This window comes from Chlorocebus sabaeus, chromosome 13, assembly GCF_047675955.1.
Source record: "Chlorocebus sabaeus isolate Y175 chromosome 13, mChlSab1.0.hap1, whole genome shotgun sequence".
NCBI classification, from domain to species: Eukaryota; Metazoa; Chordata; class Mammalia; order Primates; family Cercopithecidae; genus Chlorocebus; species Chlorocebus sabaeus.
The window spans coordinates 59,951,597-59,972,567 of record NC_132916.1 but is presented as its reverse complement, the minus strand read 5'-3'; the positions used below and the strand labels follow the sequence as shown (position 1 = coordinate 59,972,567).

The 20,971-nt window shown below is 35.1% G+C and overlaps 1 protein-coding gene across 16 annotated transcripts in view; it reads left to right on the top strand.

The window, feature by feature from the left end:
- AHI1 (Abelson helper integration site 1) overlaps positions 1-20,971 on the top strand; it is a 223,168-nt gene that overhangs the window by 21,807 nt on the left and 180,390 nt on the right. For 15 of the 16 annotated variants that reach the window (XR_012095048.1, XM_073022495.1, XM_038000854.2 and 12 more), the window contains 5 exons: positions 8,204-8,257; positions 9,478-10,037; positions 12,585-12,766; positions 18,498-18,717; positions 20,306-20,498. Coding sequence is in view for 15 of the 16 variants with exons in the window: in XM_073022495.1 (XP_072878596.1) it covers positions 8,204-8,257; positions 9,478-10,037; positions 12,585-12,766; positions 18,498-18,717; positions 20,306-20,498 (1,209 nt within the window). In the remaining variant the exon portion in view is untranslated. The remainder of the gene's footprint in view (positions 1-8,203; positions 8,258-9,477; positions 10,038-12,584; positions 12,767-18,497; positions 18,718-20,305; positions 20,499-20,971) is intronic. The other variant, XM_073022494.1, reaches the window with a different exon arrangement.

The window sequence follows — 20,971 nt, the reverse complement described above, 5'->3', positions numbered from 1 at the left end:
TAAAAATGAAATTATAGCATATCAAAATTTATGGAATGCTGCTGAAGCATTACTTAGAAGGAAACTTGTAGCATTATATTAAAAATGAGGAATGGTCTGAGATCCATCATTGAAGCTTTCACCTTAAAAGAGTATGAACAAATTAGACAAACACAGGATAGAAATAAGAAGAGTATAAATCAGTGAAATAGAAAACCTCAGTAAATGCAAATGCAACTTTTTAAAAGAAGAACAAAATTGATTATCATATGTGGTGGGGATTTCCATGGCCACCCCCAGGCTTGATAATTCACTAGAGAGACTCACAGGACTCAAAAGCTGTTATACCCGCACCATTTATTACAGCAAAAGGATACAGATTAAAATCAGCAAAGGGAAAAGGTGCATGGGACACAGCCCAGGAGAAACCAGATGCAAGCTTTCAGGTGCACCCCCTAGTAGAGTTGCAAGGGACTCACTTAATTCCTCCAACAACATGTGACAAAATGTGCAAAGTGTTGCCACCCAGGGAAGCTCACCCAAGCCTTGATGTTCATGGTGTTGTGTAGAGGGCTGTTTGGGTTTTGTGTAGAGACAGTGCATTCAGTGCCTGTGTCACCAACCTCAGCTGCTCAGACTCCAAACCCCCAAAGCAAAAACACATGGTCACCATAAATCACATTGCTGATATAAGCTTTCTGGTGAAACTGTTATAGTGAGGCCCAAGGCTTCAGGCATTTAGAAACACTCTTATCAAGCACAACATTTCAAGGACTGGTCCTAAAAATAGGCCCTTCTTGGGATTTGCAGCTTTTTAGCAACCCAGGCTCATGAGTTAACTGTTTTCTGTACTACCTGTAACCAGGCTGATCAGGAAAGAAGGAAAGAAGACGCAAATGGCCAATATCAGAATTGTAAGAGGATATTCACTTTAGATGCTACAGACGTTAAAAGAATAATAAGAGTATTATGAGTAACTTTATGATAATAAATTTAGCAGTTTAGATGAAATGTATAAATTACATGAAGGGCACAAACTACTGAAGCTCACTCAAAAAGAAATAGATAACTTGAACATTATATATCTTTTTAAAGAAACAGAATCTGTAGTTAAAAATCCTTTGTCAAAGGAAACTACTCCCAGGTGGCTTCATCAGTAACTTTTCCCAAACATTTGATGAAAAAATAATGCCAGTTCTATACAGACTCTTCCAGGCTATAAAATAAGAGGGGATCCTTGTCCACTCCTTTTTGTGGGCAATAATTACACGGCTGCCAAAACCAGACAAAGATTTCAAGAAAAATACAGACCAAAATCCCTTTTAAATATAGATGGCAAACATCTTCAGCAAAATATTAGAAAATCAGTCTTATAAAAAGGATAATACCCCATGTCTGGGTGGAGTTTATGTCAGCAATATACTGTCAGTTCAGTGTTAGAAAAAGTGTCCAATGTAATTCCCCATATCCAAAGATTGAATTAGAAAACTATGTGATCATCTCAATAAATGGAGAAAAAAGATTTGACAACATTTATTACTCATTCTTAAACCAACAGTAGATGGGACTTGTCTAAGGTAATGAGTTATCTCAATGGATTGTTGACAGTCAGTTACAGATTGAACTCCTTGTTCTACTCATACTGTCAGTACTGCATTTGACTAGTCTAAAAAAAAAAAAGAATAGACAGTAACTTCCTCAACCTAATAAAGGGCATCTAAAAAATCCGCAGCTAGCATCGTGCTTAATGGCACAAAACTGAATGCTTTTGCTGTAAGCTTGAGCATGTGTCAGTTACTGTGTGTATTCACAATTGTATTGGAGACCCTGACGAATGCAGTAATGCAATTTTTAAAGGCATACAGATTGTAAAGGAAAAAGTAAACTGTGTATTCTCCGATTACGTAATTGTCTATGTTAATAACTCAAAAAATTTACAAAAAAGTGCTACTAGAGTTACAGATGGTTCTTATGATGGGATTATGTCCTTTGTAAACTGAAAGTATTGTAAGTTGAAAATGTATTCAATACACCTAACCAAATAAACACCGTAGCTTGACCTAGCCTACCTTAAGTGTGCTCAGAACATTTACATTAGCCTACAGTTGTGCAAAATTAATACCAAGCCTATTTTGTAATAAAGTGTTGAATAACTCACATAATTTATTAAATACTGTACTAAAAGTGAATAACAGAATAATTGTGTAGATACTTGGAAGTATGGTTTCTACTGAATGCATGTTTATGCACCATCATAAAGTCAAAAAAATCATATGTCGAACCATCATACATAGAACCATTATGATTCAGGCACCATCTGTATTAGGGAGGTTAGCAGAATATATGGTCAATGTGTAAAAACCAATTGTATTTCTATACCAGTAATGAATCACTTGACATTAAAGTTTAAAATAATTTATAATAGCAAAAAAAATGTGTAGCATTCAGGGATAAATTTATCAAAAATGTTCAAGAGTTGTACACTGAACCCCTCAGAGTACTGACAGTAAAGACCTAAATAAATAGATATTCGTGTTCATGGATCAGAAGAATCAACATTGTCAAATGTCCATTCTCTGACAAGTTATCTGTTGATTTAATTCAATCCTAATCAATATGCCAGAAGACTTTTTTTTTCTTGAAAATCTAAATGAGAAATAGACAAATTAGCAATTACAGTTAGATCTGTTCATATCCTGTCTCAGAAATTAATAGAACAAGTAGTCAAAAAATCAGAAATTTATTGGGAAATGTAAACAACAGACCTAGAATAGCCAAAACAATTTTGAAAAAGAAAAACAAAGTTGGAATTACACTTTCTGATTCAAAACTCATTATAAAGCAATAGTGATGAAGATAATCTGGAATTGTCATAAAGGTAGGCATATAAATCAGTAGAGCAGAATAGAATATAGAAATAGATTCAGATATTTATGTTCAATTGACTCTTGACAAAGTTACCAAGGTAATTCACTAAAGGAAAGGATAATCTTTTCAACAAATGATCCTGGAACAATCAGATATTCGTATATAATAAACTTGGGACCATGTCATGTTTAAAAATTAACTGGAAGTAGATCAAAGACATATATATGAGCTAAAACTGTATAACTGATAAGAGAAACATAGGATAATTGTAACCTAGGGTTAAGCAAAGATTTCTCAGGAACAAAAACATGAACCATAAAAGAAAAAAGGGCTAAATTGGACTTTGTAAAAATTGAAAGCATTGCTATGGAAATGAAAATGTTTTATAGCTATAGGTTTGGATAAAATATTTTTAAAGCACTCTCTGATAAAATGTTGTATCTAGAATATTTTAAGAGCTCCTACAGCTCACTGATATGAAAACAAACGGCCTAATAAAAAAGGGCAAAAGATTTGGACACTTAACCGAAGAAGAGCTATAGACAGCAAATAGGCACATGTGAAGAGTCTTGCTGTCATAGTAATTAGGAAAATGAAGTTTAAAACAATACTGAGGTACTGTTGCATACCTCATACAACAGCTACAAAACAAAAATTGACAGTATTAAGTGCAGGCAAGGATGGTAAGTAACTGGAACTCTTAGAAATTGCTGATAAAAATGCAAAATAGTACAGCCAGTTTGAGAAGCTGTTTGGCAATTGTTTAATAAGTTAAATATCTACTTACCTTGTAGCACAGCAATTCCACTTCTGGATATTTACCCAAAAGAAGTGAAAACATATCTAATACTAGCACAAAACTGGAAATAATTCACATCTATTGGTGTATGGAGAAACAAAATGTGGCATATAACTGTACAATGGAATACTACTCCACAAAAATGGAATAAACTGCTATAAATATAGCAACATGGATGAATCCTAAAAGCTTTGTGCTGAATGAAGGAAACTAGACACAAAAGGCTATAGATGGTATAATTTCATTTATGTGAAAGTCTAGACAAGGCAAAGCTATTGTGATACCAGATCAGTGGTTGAGTAGGGACAGAGCATGGAGGGAAGTCGTTGACTCTGTAACAGGACATGTGGAATGATGGAAATGTTCAATGTCATGATCATGATGGTGGTCACATGACTGTATACATTTGCCAAAATTCATTTAATTATACAATTAAAATTGGTGAATTTTATTGGTGTAAGCTATATCTTAATAAAGCTGATTTTAATAACACACAAACCAAAGCAAAGAAACCCGAATTGTTTAAAGAGGTAAAAGATGGGCAAAGATATAATAGGAACATGAGTGAACAAATGTATTTGGGATGTTTCAAAATTCAAACATAATTTGATCCATGAAACTGTTGAAACAAAGGAGACTTTTTTTTTTTAAATAATGGTACGGTACGACTAGAAGTTAACAAAAGTTTATGATTTACAAACTGCTTGGGAATTTATCCCATAAAGCTGTTAGAGAGGAAAAGGAAATCAAAACCACAAAAACAGTCTATTTAAAAAGTAATGAAAATGTCAGTATAATGCTACGAAAGGTAGAGATGCTACTAAAGATACTCTGGGAACTTCATTTGCTGCAGTATTTAAAAAACAGAACTAAAGAAAAAGACAAATTAATAATAAATATAAAGTCATAAAATTAATGTTATTAGTGCAAAGGCTGACAGATCAGTAGTAAATAAACAAAAAATAGCCTTTTCCGATTAGCTTGCCTGGAGTTTCAATTTTAAAATTTTTTCCTTGAGACTAAATCTTTCTTCTCTTTCTAATTCTTGATTAGCTCTTTTTCTAATTATTTCCTTCAGGAGTATACTCACAATTTGTATATATTGGTGCTACATTATTGGTACTCACTGAAAAACTAGAAATAAAAATTTGCATATGCCCCATTTTAACATAATGGAAATTCAAGGTTATTGAGATATGAATGAAGTCATAGAAAAAGAACATTCTGAAAACAATAGCAATTTTTTAAAATGTTATTTTATATTCCGGGATACATGTGTAGGACTTGCAAGTTTGTTACATAGGTAACAAACCTATCAAACTGTCACCTAGGTATTAAGCCACACATGCATTAGCTTTTTATCCTGATGCCCTCCCTCCCCCAGATTCCCTGACAGGCCCAGTGTTTGTTTTCCTCTCCCTGTGTCCATGTGTTCTCACTGTTCAGCTCCCACTTAGAAGTGATAACATGCAGTGTTTGGTTTTCTGTTCCTGCCTTTTATCCATGTCCCTTCATGATCTCTTTCCTTTTTATGACTGATTAGTATTCCTTGGTGTGTATGTACCATATTTTCTTTATCCAGTCTATCATCGATGGACATTTGGGTTGATTCCATGTCTTTGCTATTGTGAATAGTGCTTCGGTGAACATATGCACGTGTGTATCTTTATAATAGAATGATTTATATTCCTTTGGGTATATGCCTAATAATGGGATTGCTGGATCCAATAGTAATTCTGGTTCTCGGTTTTTGAGGAATCGCCACAGTGTCTTCCACAATGGTTGAACTACCACCACCAACAGTGTAAAAGCATTCCTATTTTTCCATAGCTTCACTGGTGTCTGTTGTTTCTTGACTTTTTAATAATTGCCATTCTGACTGGTGTGAGATGGTATCTCATTGTGGTTTTGATTTGTATTTCTCTAACCATCAATGATGTTGACCTTTTTATCATGTTTATTGGCCCCATGAATTCTTTTGAGAAGTGTGTATGCATGTCCTTTGCTCACTTTTTTATGGGGGGGTTTGGTTTTTTGTTATAAATTTGTTTAAGTTCCTTGTAGATACTAGATATTAGACCTTTGTCAAATGGATAGATTACAAAAATTTTCTGCCATTCTGGAGGTTGTCTGTTCACTCTGATGATAGTTTCTTTTGCTATGCAGAAGCTCTTTTATTAGATCCCATTTGTCAATTTTTGCTTTTATTGCAGTTGCCGTTGACATTTTTTGTTATGAAATCTTTGCCTGTGCCTATGTCCTGAATCGTATTGCCTAGATTTTCTTCTAGGGTTTTCATAGTTCTGGGTTTTACATTTAAGTGTTGAATCTATGTTGAGTTAATTTTTGTATAAGGTGTGAGGCAGGGGTCTAGATTCAGTGTTCTGCATGTGGCTAGCCAGTTTTCCCAGCACCACTTTTAAATAGGGAATCCTTTCCCTATTGCTTGTTTTTGTCAGGTTTGTCAAATATAAAATGGTTGATATGTAGCCTTATTTCTGATGTCTTATTTCTGTTCCATTGGTCTATATGTCTGTCTTTGTACCTGTACCATGCTGTTTTGGTTACTCCAGTATAGTTTGAAGTCAGGTGGTGTGATGTCTCCAGCTCTGTTCTTTTTGTTTAGGATTGTCTTGGCTATATAGGCTCTTTTTTGTTTCTGTATGAATTTTAAAGTAGTTTTTTCTAATTCTGTGAAGAACGTCGATGGTAGTTTAATAAGAATAGCATAGGATCTATAAATTACTTTGGGCAGTATGGCTGTGGATTTGTCATAAATGGCTCTTATTTTGAAGTATGTTCCCGTAAGTACCTTGTTTATTGAGAATTTTTAACATGAAGCAATGTTGAATTTTATCGAAGGTCTTTTCATGTGTCTATTCAAATAATCATATGGTTTTTGTCTTTAGTTCTGTTCATGTGATGAATTGTGTTTATTGATTTGCATATGTTGAACCAGCCTTGCATCCCGTGGATGAAGCTGACTTGATGGTGGTGGGTAAGTTTTTTGATGTGCTGCTGGATTTGGTTCCCAGTATTTTATTGAGGATTTTTGCATCGACGTTTGTCAGGGATATTGGCCTTAACGTTTTTTTCTTTCTTTGTTGTGTCTCTGCCAGGTTTTGGTATCAGGATGATGCTAGCCTCATAAAATGAGTTAGGAAGTAGCCCCTCCTTTTCAATTGTTTGAAATAGTTTCAGTAGAAATGGTACCTTTTCCGTTTTGTACCTTTGGTAGAATTCAGCTGTAAATCCATCTGGTCCTGGGCTTTTTTCGCTTGGTTGTTTGTAGGCTATTTATTACTGCCTCTGTTTCAGAACTTGTATATTAGTCTATTCAGGGATTCAACTTCTTCCTGGTTCAGTGTTGGGAGGGTGTATGTGTCCAGCAATTTATCCATTTCTTCTAGATTTTCTAGTTTATTTGCATAGAGGTGTTTATAGTATTCTCTGATGGTTGTCTGCATTTCTGTGGGGTCAATAGGGATATCCCCTGTATCATTTTTTATTGTGTCTCTTTGATTCTTCTCTTAAGTGATTGTTGTATCTCAACCTCCCTAGTAGCTGAGATTACAGGTGTGCACCATCATGCCTGGCTAGTTTTTGTATTTTTGATGGAGATAGGGTTTCACCATGTTGGCCAGGCTGATCTCAAACTCCTGACCTCATGTGATCCACCTGCCTCAGCCTCCCAAACTGCTGGGATTACAGGCGTGAGCCAGCATGCCCAGCCTCATTGATTTTTTGAAGGGTTTTTTGTGTCTCTGTATCCTTCATTTCTGCTCTGATCTTGGTTATTTCTTGTCTTCTCCTAGCTTTGGGTTTTGTGTGTGTGTGTGTGTATTTTGTGTGTTTTTTTCCTTATTTATTTATTTTTACTGCTTAAAATTAAATATTGCTTCTAAAACAGAACATGTGAAAATAAACTTTTTTTTAAAGAGAAATGTTATTTTTATTAGATTTGATTGGTGAAGTTTTTTTGGAGCCTATGGCATCATAATTTGCCCTCAAAGAACAGATAGAATTTGGAAATATATCTTAGGTGAGCAAAAGAGTCTTAGAGATGGTAAGATTTTAGATATGTATTGGGATATTAGTTCTTTCAGCATTTTTAAAATCACCTTTTTATATACATTGGATATTTTTAAACTACTTTTAAAATATGGGGCGTTTCAAAGGTCAAACTCCAGTATGTATTGTTAAGTTTATTCTTTTCTGGCACATTTCTTCATTTTGATTTTAGATTCATGTTGTAGCACCAAATGTTAACATGTAACATTCATACATTACAGTGTAACATTCTGCACGACAAAATGAATCCAGAGTGTTAGTCCAAAATGTTAATCTGAAGTTATATTCAGAGATTATTAATGAAATTCTGAAGCATAAATTATGAGAGTACTCAGCAAGTGCTCTAAAATAGTATCACTATGTCCATGTAAAAAACTAAATAATCTTCCCAATAATTACACATTGTTGAACATTAATTACTGAGTTTTTCTTTATACAACCAATCTACGCTGAGCTGAAACTTTGTTATTATGTCTTCTTTTTTAGCCTGACACTATTAGAAGCAATCCTCACTATATTAAAGAAACTACAAGTGATGATGTAAGTACTGCTGACACTAACAGCCTGAAGAAAAGCATGAGAATCACTAAAAACAAATTGAGGAACATGCAGTCAGCAATGGTTTTTGTCCATTCTGTTTTTCAACACATCTGTTAAACTTTTATTTCTATTATTCAGAATTTTATTTTGATATCAGCAGTTGGGTTTTCTTGGTCCAGTATGCTTTTGCATTTCTTTATTAATATTAATTATACTTATTTAAAATTCTTATTTATGAGATGTATTTTCCTTTGGTGTTCATTTATTTATTGTGTTTGATTTGGTGGCTTTCCTTCATTGTGCTACCTTCCGTTAGTGTTTGTTAATTTTCCGTTGTCAAGCCATCTTTATATTTGAGAATGTCTGTTCTGTTCCTTGTTGGTTGTTTTTGACATGGTCTGCCTCTGCAGTTTGTGGGAATTGTACCTACCTGAAGCATACTGCCCTTTCTCTCTGTGCTGCCATGCTTAATCCATGGGCGAAAGTCAGCACAAATGGAGATGGGAAGCAGAGCTGTTCATCCCAGTTCCTTGATTGGTCATCCTTTGGTCTATCTAGTTTTTGCCCTCCTCCTCCTTATATTACTTGACTCTTATCCTTATTTATTTTTTTGTATTAAAAATATATCTCATTATAAATAACTTTAATTGGGGAAAGAGGTACAAGATTATGCTTAGTCTGTCACTGGATTTAACTTAATATGTAATATTTAGCAACATTCTAGTGATATACTTAGATTTAGTGTAGGGTGATCTTAGAGCTGTAGACTTTTGGTTTTACAGTGTAATTATGAAGCAAAATAAATGACCCATGTATATTTCCTGTTGGGTTACCTGAAATGTCAATTCAATGGCTCTTTTAGCAATTTCTCAAGTATCTATTAATTATATTAGAGTGTATATCATGAGGAAAATATGTATGAGGAAAATAGCATTTGAGATTTGAGCAATTAATTCACTTCTTAAAGGTCCTTAAGTACTTTTTTCCTATGTCAATTAACTCATTTCATCTGAAGTTACATTCAGAGATTGCTTATCAAATTCTGGAAGCATAAATTATGAGAGTACTCAAATGCTCTAAAATAGTATCACTGTGTCCAGGTGAAAAACTAAATAATCCTCCCAATAATTCCACATTGTCAAACATTAATTATTAGGTTTTTCTTTATATAACTAATCTATGCATAACTGAAACTTTGTTATCATGTCTTCTTTTCCTAGCCTGACACTGTTAGAAGCAATCTTCCCCATATTAAAGAAACTACAAGTGATGATGTAAGTGCTACTAACACTAACAACCTGAAGAAGACCATGAGAGTCGCTAAAAACAAATCGAGGAACACACAGTCAGCAACTGAAAATCCTAATGATGATGTTAGTGTAGAGGAAGACAAACAAGGAAAGCCAAATAAAAAGGTGGTAAAGATGGTGCCCCAGTTGACTACACAAGACATGAAACCGGAAACTCCTGAGAAGGAAGTTGATTCTGCACACCAGAAAGCACATACAAAGCCACAGCCAGGCATTGATCATCAGAAAAGTGAGAAGGCAAATGAGGGAAGAGAAGAGAATGATTTAAAAGAGGACGAAGAACTGATGCAAGCATATCAGCGCCATGTAACTGAAGAAATGGCAAAGGAGATTAAGAAGAAAATAAGAAAAAAACTGAAAGAACAGTCGACTTACTTTCCCTCAGATACTTTATTCCATGACGACAAATCAATCAGTGAGAAAAGGAAAAAGAAAAAGAAAGTTTCAGTCTTCTCTAAAGCTGAAACAAGGTATTTTTACATTGATAAATGTAAAATATCCTCTTAGAAAAACACTCTATTATTTTCAGGGTTTGAATATTATCTGTGGTTTAACAAAGAAAATTCTTAGGCTTTTATTTGGAGACATTGCCACTAAGATAAGAACACCTAGCTTTTACTAACACCTTACTATGTACTAGGTGCTTTACGAGAATTAACTCATTTGTTTCTTATGACAATCTTATGAGGAAAAGTAATACTCTTCCTATCTTGCTGATGAGGAAACTGAAGTACAGAACTAGTAAGAGGCTGAGCCAGAACCTTGTCTCTATCCTGAACTACTCACATCTGCTTTCAAAGTAATAGCAATAGCAACCTAATTACTTCCCCTTTTTTGAGTTGCAAATACCTGTTTGGATATATAAATATAGCTTTTTTTTTTACACAAATAACATTAGCTCATTGTAGAAAAACTATTCAAAGATAATCGCTCTCGGCAATTTGGTATTCTAATCTTTTTCTCTATATGATGCTTATATATTTATGTACTTGTATATAGAGTATGAGTTTAAATGAACATATGCATATATATATGTTCTCTACTTGGATAAAACAATAAGATAAAAATGCTTTTTAACTGCTATAATTAACTTTGTTCCCCCTGCAGTTCTCCTCTAGAGAAACAGCTTGAGGTGGGAACATTCTATTTGTGACTATTCCTTGGCATTCAGGATCAATTTCCCCTAAAACCCTCAGCCAAAAATAATTCCCCTCTTTTCAAAAGCTAGGTGACCAGTGATGATAAAGATATGGCAAACCAGGTTGCTGCAGGGACATGATAGTATGTGTTATCTGTTGATGCATTAAAGAGATTATCCCATAATTTAGCAGCTTTTAGGATGACAAGCATTTATTGTCTCATAGTTTCTATGGGCCAGCAATCCGGGAGTGACTTTGCTGGGTGTCTCTGTCAATCACAGGTTGCAATCAGGATGTTAGCCAGGACCGAAGTCACCTCAAGCCTTGACCTGGGGAGGATCTGTCAAGTGACATAGCTATTAGAAGGCCTTAGAAGAACCAGTTCTAAGCTCATTCATGTGGCTGTTGGTAGGCCTCAGGTCCTGACTGGCTTTGGGCCAAGTATACCAGTTCCTTGCCACGTGGACTTCCTCTGTGTGGTCTACTCACAATATGGCCACTTGCTTCCCCAGACCAAGGGCTCTGAGAGAGTGAGAGCAAGACAGAAGTCACAGTCTTTTTGGAACCTAATCTTATAAGTGGCATTCATTACTTTTATCATATTCTGTCTGTTAGAAGTAAGTCATTAGGTCCAGCCCACACTGAAAAGAAAGGGGATTACATAAAGACATGAATATGAAGAGGTGGGGATCAGTAAGGTCCATCTTAGAGGCTTCCTACCACAGTAAACTATAAATCATCCTTCTTATAGCTACCACCTCTGTGGTAGACTGGTAGGCCATAGTCAACATGAAATAGGGTTAGCTCATGAATTGTAAATAACACATGACAGTGGTGTGCACAGGGTAGCTGTTCTCCTTAAAGAACAGTGTTTGGTGATCAAATAGAATGGCTTTCTGGAATGACTAATTTGAAATATTTCTCTAGTCTTATTTTCCTCAACCCATTTTTTTGGAAAGGTGACTAAACATATTGGAAATTAATTTTTTATTATTTAAATGCAGATTTTTTTTACTTGATACATTAAAATGTTAGTAGGTTGGTTTTTCTTTAAACTCAGTATGTCTCTGGGTTGCTACTTCTTACCATTTACTAGTCGTGTGATATAGATTTTAATTTTAGTAATAGCCTTCTGAAAATGTAGTGACTCACCAACCACTAGAAAATACAAGGAATTAATTTTTACCTAGAAATCTCAGCCTGAGCAATATGGTGAAACTCCATCTCTACAAAAAGTACAAAAATTAGCCAGGCATGGTGGCATGTGCCTGTAGTCCCAGCTATTTGGGAGGCAGAAGTGGGAGGATGGCTGGAGCGTGGGAGGATGGCTGGAGCCTGGGAGGTTGAGGCAACAGTGAACTATGATTGTACCACTGTACTCCAACTTGGGTGACAGAGCGAGACCCAGTCGTAAAAAAAAAAAAAAAAAAAAAAAAAGAAAAGAAAAAAGAGAAATCAAAAGTTGTGCTTGTGAAGTCTGTTGAAGACTGAACAAACCTAGAATACATTTTATACTTTTAAATAAGGTAATTTAAAAATTGGTTGATCAGTCGTTTACTTGGCAGCAGGGTGGGCGTGCTTTGATAAGTCCTATGTAAAGAGAGATCAATTGCTCATAAGATGTTAATATAATTTCCCTTCCCCTGGGGTTTAGAGCTCAGTTTTAGTTGAATCATGTAACTCCTCGTGAAGTTACAACCTATGATACCTATTTGACAGCTAACCATTTTAGTGTGTAGGAAAATATATGCATCTCAAGAAAAAATAGTAGTGATTTTAGGATTATCTTTGCTCCTATTTACTGTTCACTCTTTTGCATCATGAATAATAATTATAATAATATATCTGTAATGACTGATACTTGGATTATATTTGTAGTACATTGACCATCTCTGGTGACACAGTTGAAGGTGAACAAAAGAAGGAATCTTCAGTTAGACCGGTTTCTTCAGATTCTCATCAAGATGATGAAATAAGCTCAATGGAACAAAACACAGAAGGCAGCATGCAAGATGACACAAAACCTAAATCAAAAAAAACAAAAAAGAAGGCTAAAGCAGGTTTGTTATACAAATTAAGTGAAAAATTGTGTACGTTGGTAGCAATAACTTGATTCTAGGAATTTTAGCCCTTAAAAACGAAAACTGATGGGTATACTTGAAAATAATTCAATATAGAGTATGTGGTACTTGTTCTTGGATTCATCTAGATTAAAGTACACATGTATTTGTAGCTGTTTGTCTCTGATGAGTTTGTATCACTTGAGTCTTCTCTGATTCTTTTTATTTTTTTATTTTTGAGATAGTGTTTTACTCTGTCTCCCAGTCTGGAATGCAGTGACATGATCTTGGCTCATTGTAACCTCCACCTCCCAGGTTAAAGCGATCCTCCTGCCTCAGCCTCCTGAGTAGCTGGGATTACAGGCGCATGCCACCACACCCGACTATTTTTTGTATTTTTAGTAGAGACGGGGTTTCACCATGTTGGCCAAGCTGGTCTTGAGCTCATGACCTCAAGTGATCCACCTGCCTCAGCCTCCCAAAATGCTGGGATTATAGGCATGAGCCACCATGCCTGACCTCTGATTCTTGACATACTTTAAATTCAGCTCTAAAATGATAGTAACTTTGTAGTTGCTATTGTGGCATAGAGGATTTCTTCTTTAAACCATTGAGTTTACATCCTTTAAATGGTTAAGACTCAGTTGTTGAAAGCTATAAATGGTCAGCAGCCAATAAACATTTCTGATGTTAAGGCTGCATCCTGTCAAACATGGGATCTTCCCAATTCCTCAACCTAATACCGCTTCTCTTTCCTTTCTCAACTTTCTCTCTCCATTGTTGCTTTCTGTCTTCTCCTTTTCTTGTTTGTTTTCTCTTATTTTTCTTCACATATTCTTTTCTACTTATACATCCTTTTTTAGTCTCTCAGTTTCCATTTGATTGGCGAAAAATTGGGATCAAAATGGGCAGTTTTAGATTTTATGGTACTTATTCATTAGAGGATGTAAGTGATGTTTTGTGGTTTCTATAATTAAATTTTTAAAATCTTTTGTTGAAGCATAATGTGTGTGTGTATATATATATAGAAAAGCACTAAGCAGTATGTTTGTTTTAAATGTTTGTATATAAAGCACTAAGCAGTATACTCATTATATACATATTTTTGAAGTTTTTTCACAAACTGAACATACCTGTAAAATCATTATCTGAATTAAGAAGCAGAACATCATTAGCACCCATAAAAATCACCTTGCTGTTAGTTGCCCTATAGGAGTAACCACTACCTTGATATCTAACAGAGTTTATTTTTGCTTATTTTTATACTTTAATATGAATAGAATGATAAATACTGTGCTCTTTGTGCCTGGCTTTTTTTTACTCAATATGAGTTTCATAAGATTTATACTACTGTTGCTTGCATACAGTTGAGCTTATTCATTCTTAATTCTGTTTTTGTATTATTTAGATATCCATTGTGTGAATATACCACAATTAATTGGCCTATTTTATTGATGAGCATTTGAGTTGTTTCTAGTTTTAGGCAATTATAAGTAAAATGGTAATTCACATTGCAGTCATGTATTTGGTGAGCTCATGCTTACCTTTATCTTGGGCATATTCTTAAGAGTAGAGTTGCTTTCATAGATTATGTGTATTTTTTGTTTTAATAATTACTTCCAGTTTCAAATGTTGGTTTACCCACTCGCAGTGTTTGAGAGTTGCAGTCACTCCACATCTTTACCAACGTGTAATACTGTTTTTTAAAGTTTTAGTCATTCTTGGCAGTGACTAAATTCCTCATTCTTCAGGAATGTATATGATATTCATTTTGACTTTAATTTTATATCCATGGTAACTAGTGAAGTTGAGTGTTTTCATGTTTATTAACTACTTGAGTTTTGACATTTGTAAATATATTCAAGTTGTGCATTTTTTAAAAAACAGTATTGTCTTTTTCTAATTGATTTGTAATGATAGTTTATATACTTCAATATGAGATTATTCTCAGATATATACATACATGCATATATATTGCAAATGTCTTCCTACTGTAGTTTATTTCTCTCTCATTGGTATCTTTTGAAAAGCAGAAATTTTTGAATAGTCCAGTTTATCCGTTTTTTTCCTTTGATGGTAAATGCTCTCTGTGATTTAAGAAATCTTTCCCAAGTTCTGAAGTTGTTTCTCTAAAAGTTTTATTTTAAAAGTTTTACTGTTTCTGTTTTACTTTTCACATTTATATATGCAGTTCATCTGAAATTGGTTTTTGTTTGTTAGGAAGCAGCGATCAAGATACGTTTCTCGTGTGGATATATATATTGTAATTGACCCAGTACCATTTACTGAAGAGAGTGTCTTTTTGCCTCTGTGTGGCAGTGTCACTTTTCTCATAAATAACTTGACTGTGTTTATGTGTGGATCAGTTTTTATAGTCTCTATTCTTTTACAGTAGACAGTCTGTACCAACACCACCATGTCTAAATACTGTAGCTTTTTAATAGGTCTTGCTATTTAGTATTGGACTCTAGCGTTTTCCTTCTTCATCTGCATTACCTAGGCTATTCTTTACTTTGCATTTCTATATGGATTTTAGAAGAGCTTCTCAATTCTCCCTCTTCCTTCCTACACCCCTCCTGTCTTGCAAGCTGTGATTTGGATCTAGACTGGGTGAATCTATAGAGATTCACAGTATAACAGCTCTCTAAAGAGACTTGACATTTTTACAAAGTATTGATTCTCAGTCTATGAATTTGGTATGCACTTCCATTTATTTGTGTCTTATTTAACATATCCCAGTAATATACATTTCAGCAGAATCTCTCCTTAGATTTATTCCTAGGAGTTGATATTTCTTAATGATACTGTAAATGGCATTTAAAAATTTTTTGATTTTGGCTGGGTGTGGTGGCTCACGCCTGTAATCCTAGCACTTTGGGAGACTGAGGCGGGTGGATCACGAGGTCAGGCGATCAAGACCATCCTGCCTAACACGGTGAAACCCCGTCTCTACTAAAAATACAAAAAATTAGCCGGGCATGATAGTGGGCACCTGCAATCCCAACTACTCGGGAGGCTGAGGCAGGAGAATGTGTGAACTTGGGAGGCAGAGCTTGCAGTGAGCTGAGATTGCGCCACTGCACTCCAGCCTGGGCGATAGAGCGAGATTCTGTCTCCAAAAAAAATTTTTTTTTGCTTTGTATTTGTTACTGGTACATATGTGTAGAAATGTATTTACATTTTTTTAACGTTGTATCTATTGATTTGCTAAATTCACTTATTGCAAGAGTTTATTTATTTATTTATTTATTTATTTATTTTTTATTTTTGAGACAGGGTCTCGCCTGTCACTCAGGCTGGAGTGCAGTGGCGTGATCTCAGCTTACGGCAGCCTCCATTTCCCAGGCTCAAGCGATCCTCCCACCTCAGTCTTCCAAGTAGCTGGGACTACAGGCATGCACCACCATTCCTGGCTAATTTTTTGTGGAGACAAGGTCTCACTACATTTTCCAGGCTAGTCTCAAACTCCTGGGCTCAAGCAATTCTCTTGCCTCACCCTCCCAGATTACTGGGATTACAGGTGTGAGCCATCGTGGCCAACAGAGTTTATTGTTATATTGTTTTGATTTTTCTACATATACAATCATGTAATCTGTTAATAATGATAGTTTTATTGCTTCTTTTTCAGTACTTATGCCTTATAATTTTGCTTGTCTTGATACAGATCAAGATTTAGTTTCTTATCAGTCTTTTCACTTTTTTTGAAGCTTTTCTCAGCTATTTGATAGACTGTAGTTTTTGATCCAAATTTTCAAATTTTCATTTCTGTAGCATCTGAAAGGCTGTCCCATTTTTTCATTCATGGGATTGGCAATTTGTTTTCTCTCAAATTCTTGATCAGTCTTAGGATTTTAAGTTTATGAGTCTTTTCAAAAACCTTTAGCTTTGATTTTCTCTATTATACATTTATGTATTATTTTAGTAGTTTTTTTCTTGTAACTATATTATTTTCCTTTGTACTTATTCGGGTTTGATTTGCTACTTATTTCTAACTTTATAATTTGGATTTTATAAGAAAAATTTCAGTCTTCTTTTATATGCATTTAAGACTAAATTTCCATCAAAGTACTACTTTACCTGCATCTCCAAAATTGTTAATATTGTGTCTTTTTATTATCATTTAACAGAAAATATTTTCTAATTTCTGTTTTAATTGATCATGCATTATTTAGAAGTATGTTGCTTAGTTTCAGGGAGCAGATGCTTTTCTAGTTATCTTTTATTGGTTTCTATCTTCCATTGTTGTCAGATAACATTATGAATGATTTCAATCCTCTGAGTTTATTTAGGCTTTTTTAAATGACCGTTTTATGGTCAGATTTGGTAAATGTTCCATGCTCACTTGAGAAGAATGCAGTTTCTAATGTTGAGTGCAGTGTCCTTTATATGTCAGTTAGGTCAAGTTTAATTGTGCTCAGTTCTTCTTATTAGTTTTTTTTGGTCTACTTATTCTGTTAGCTGTTGAGAGAGGTATTAACATTTCCACTCTGATTTTATTTTTCTTGTATCTCTTATCAAGTTATCACTTTTATCATTATGCAGTGTCCTTCTTTATCTCTAATAATTCATAGCCCTAAATAATTTTTTAGCCCTAAAATACGATGGGAGTTTCAATTTAGCCCTTCAGTGCTTTTCCACTTGCCATTTGCCACTTCAAAATTTGGCAAATTCTTTGAGCGAGAGACTGGCTATATGTTAGACATCCTTCAGGTATCCTCTATCTTTTTGTCACTCTTACTGCCATGCATGCCGAAATCTCTGCTGGTTTCTCTGTCCCTCAGTAGCAACCTTCTGCCAGAAATCGCACCTGGATTATCAACCTAGATCTGTGACCAGAATTGGTAGATGACCCCAGGTGAAAAGTGGTTCTTGGTCCTCAATGTAAATTGACCACACCCTCCAGGGCTTCATCTTTGCCTGTTTTGTTTTGGTCCCCTTCCCCTGGCAGATCGTGGTCTGCTAGCACCACAAGCCTGGGAGATTTCACTACCTCTCTAGCTTCTCTATAGCATCAGAATTCAGTTTTGTGACAAAAACTGGTCATGTTTGAGGCTTCTCAAATCTCCAGTTTTATCATTTTAGTCCTGTGGAATGACTGAAGGTTTTGCCGATTTCTCATTCTCCTGGCAGTGACCTTCTGCTTAAGCCAAACTCTGATCTTCAGCTCACACCCTGAATCAGCAAATGTCCCCAGAGACAGAAGCAGCTGCCAGTCCGTCAGCTGACCTCTGACTGATTCTCCCTTTCTGGAATTTTAATCTGTCTAGTATACCTTGTTTCTGTACTTTCTGATGCCTTTAAAATTTAAAATAAGATATTTGTAATTTATTTGGCTCTTTCCAGTTGTTACCCAAAGTGTTTACCTGCTGCATCCTACTGCATCCTACCCAGAGGTAGAAATTCTAGTTGAGTCATGTATATTCCACTTAGAAAATACCTAGATATAGTTGCTTTTCTGACTTTGGCTCTCTTTTTTTTTCTTTTTGTATTTCTCCTACTTTTTAGGAAAAATATAAACAAGGATTTCTCACCTTATTTTTAATGCACTAGCAAATGTAGTATTTTACTTTTAGACTATGGTTTGCTGTTGTCTGGCTTTTTCTTTCTTTCCTCTTGAAGTTCCTTTGTTAACAAAGTGAAATCATCATAGATCTTAAAGATTAGCTTATATGTAAATACAACTGTGGAAACAACTAATTATAACATTGATTTTTTTTTTCCATGCGTGTAGTTACAGATGATAACGAAGATGTTGATGGTGATGGCGTTCATGAAATAACAAGCCGAGATAGCCCAGTCTATCCCAAATGTTTGCTTGATGATGACCTTGTCCTGGGAGTTTACATTCACCGAACTGATAGACTTAAGTCAGATTTTATGATTTCTCACCCAATGGTAAAAATTCATGTGGTTGATGAGCATACTGGTCAACATGTCAAGAAAGATGATAGGTAATTTTTTTAAATTCCACAGCTAATTCTTGAAACTGAAACTGTCTGCAGTAGAAGTCTTTTTTCTGCCATTGGTAGTTGAAAGTCAGTGGGAATAGAGTTAGGATTTGTATTAGAGAATAGTCTACTAGTTGTAGGTGTTCATCATTCATTAACATTGATCAGAATGTTGTAGAAGAAATGGAGAACATAGAATTCAGTAATTACTTCTTTTTTTTTTGGTGGGGGGGATGGAGTCTTGCTTTGTTACCCAGACTGGAATGCAGTGGTGCAATCTTGGCTCACTGCAACCTCCACCTCCCAGGTTCAAGCAATTCTCCTGCCTCAGCCTCCTGAGTAGCTGGGATTACAGGTACCCGCCAGCACACCTGGCTAATTTTTGTGTTTTTAGTGGAAGCGGGGTTTGGCCAGGCTGATCTCGAACTCCTGACCTCAGGCAATCTGCCTACCTCAGCCTCCCAAAGTGCTGGGATTACAGGCATGAGCCACCACGCCTGGCTCAGTGATTACTTTTAAGTGGAAGGGAATAATTCATTTTAAGTGGTAGAGAGCTTCTACCAGCTTACTAGACATAATTTATGACATAAAATTGCATTGTAAATATTTTATATTGCATTTGTAAATGCTTTAATTGTCCAACCTCATATTTTTCTTTGGAAAGTAATGTTATCTGGGCCTCAAGTAAGGTAGATGAATCTTTAATGTTTTTTATAAGATTACTTCTATAGCTAATGCATGCTTAGCTATGAAATCCCAAATGAAAAGTACAATGAAATACACGTTTATACTAGAATTTAAAAAAAAAAAATTGTTTGGAAAGCCGGTGGGGAATGGAAACAGGAAGACTGTCCAAAAAAAAACCCATTCACTTATTCATTTGCCTGAGGGCATGCAAAGAAAATATGACAGCTCAAGGGGTTTACAGTCTTGTACCTTTTTTTTATGTAAAATCAATTTTATGTCTTTTTTTTTTTTTAAGACAAGATCTCACTCTCTCTCACCGACTGGAGTGCAGTGGCACGATCACAACTTACTATAGCCTCGACCTCCCTGGGCTCAGGTGATCCTCCCACCTCAGATTCCCAACTAGCTGGGATTGCAGACATGTGCCACCATGCCCAGCTAACTTCTTTTCTATTTTTTGTAGAAACGAGGTTTCACCATGTTACCCAGGCTGGTCCCGAACTCCTTAGCTCAAGCAGTCCACCTGCCTCAACCTCCCAAAGTGCTGGGGTTACAGGCGTGAGCCACTGTGCCTGGCAATGTCTATTTTATAAACTCTTATAAAATTCTGAAGGAGTTTATTCCAGCTTTGTATGGCAAAGGTATAATCATACTTCTCACTTTATATTTCTATAATAAAATAATCACATGAAACTGATTGATAGTACACAAATGTAAGATGGACTGTTACTTTTTTAAGTCTTACAAAATTTGTAAGTTTCTAGATAGACATCAAAATAATCTTTCCTTTTGTATTATTGTGGCAATTCATTATTTCTGGTTGCCTCACTTTATACACTATATATTTTTTTCTCACCTCAAAATTATAAAAATTGCATTAATGGAAGTATCTTTTTTTGTACAGTGAACGGCCTGTTTCATCTTACTATGAAAAAGAGAATGTGGATTGTATTCTTCCTATTATGACCCAGCCGTATGATTTTAAACAGTTAAAATCAAGACTTCCAGAGTGGGAAGAACAAATTATATTTAATGAAAATTTTCCCTATTTGCTTCGAGACTCTGATGAGAGTCCTAAAGTCATCCTGTTCTTTGAGGTATGAATTGAATGGAGCAATTCAAATTAAATGATAGTTAATATTTAATAGCACAGATGTAAGCTATTATTTTTAGTAGTCCAATAATGCAAAAAAAAGTAGTGTGAGAATTTAATCTCTAGGATTTAGTGTTTGTAGAATGCTGTGGAATACAAGTGAGACGCCCTTTTATAAGCAGTGATAGCATATTTGCTGAGTACTATTTGGCCTACTTTGTATCATTTAATAATTACAACAACCCTGTGACTGTTAACTGTACTGAAGTGATGAATCCACTCTATATGAATGTATTTCTCCATTTTTAACCCATTTCACAAAGCGTAAACTCATTTAACCGTATCAGACACCCTAAGAATATGTGTACCACCTGGATAAATAAATGTACACAGATCAGTTAATTAATGCAATTTCATATATAACCAAAAATGTTGTAGAACTTCTGATATGTAAAGGGTTAGTGGTGGGTCAGAGAA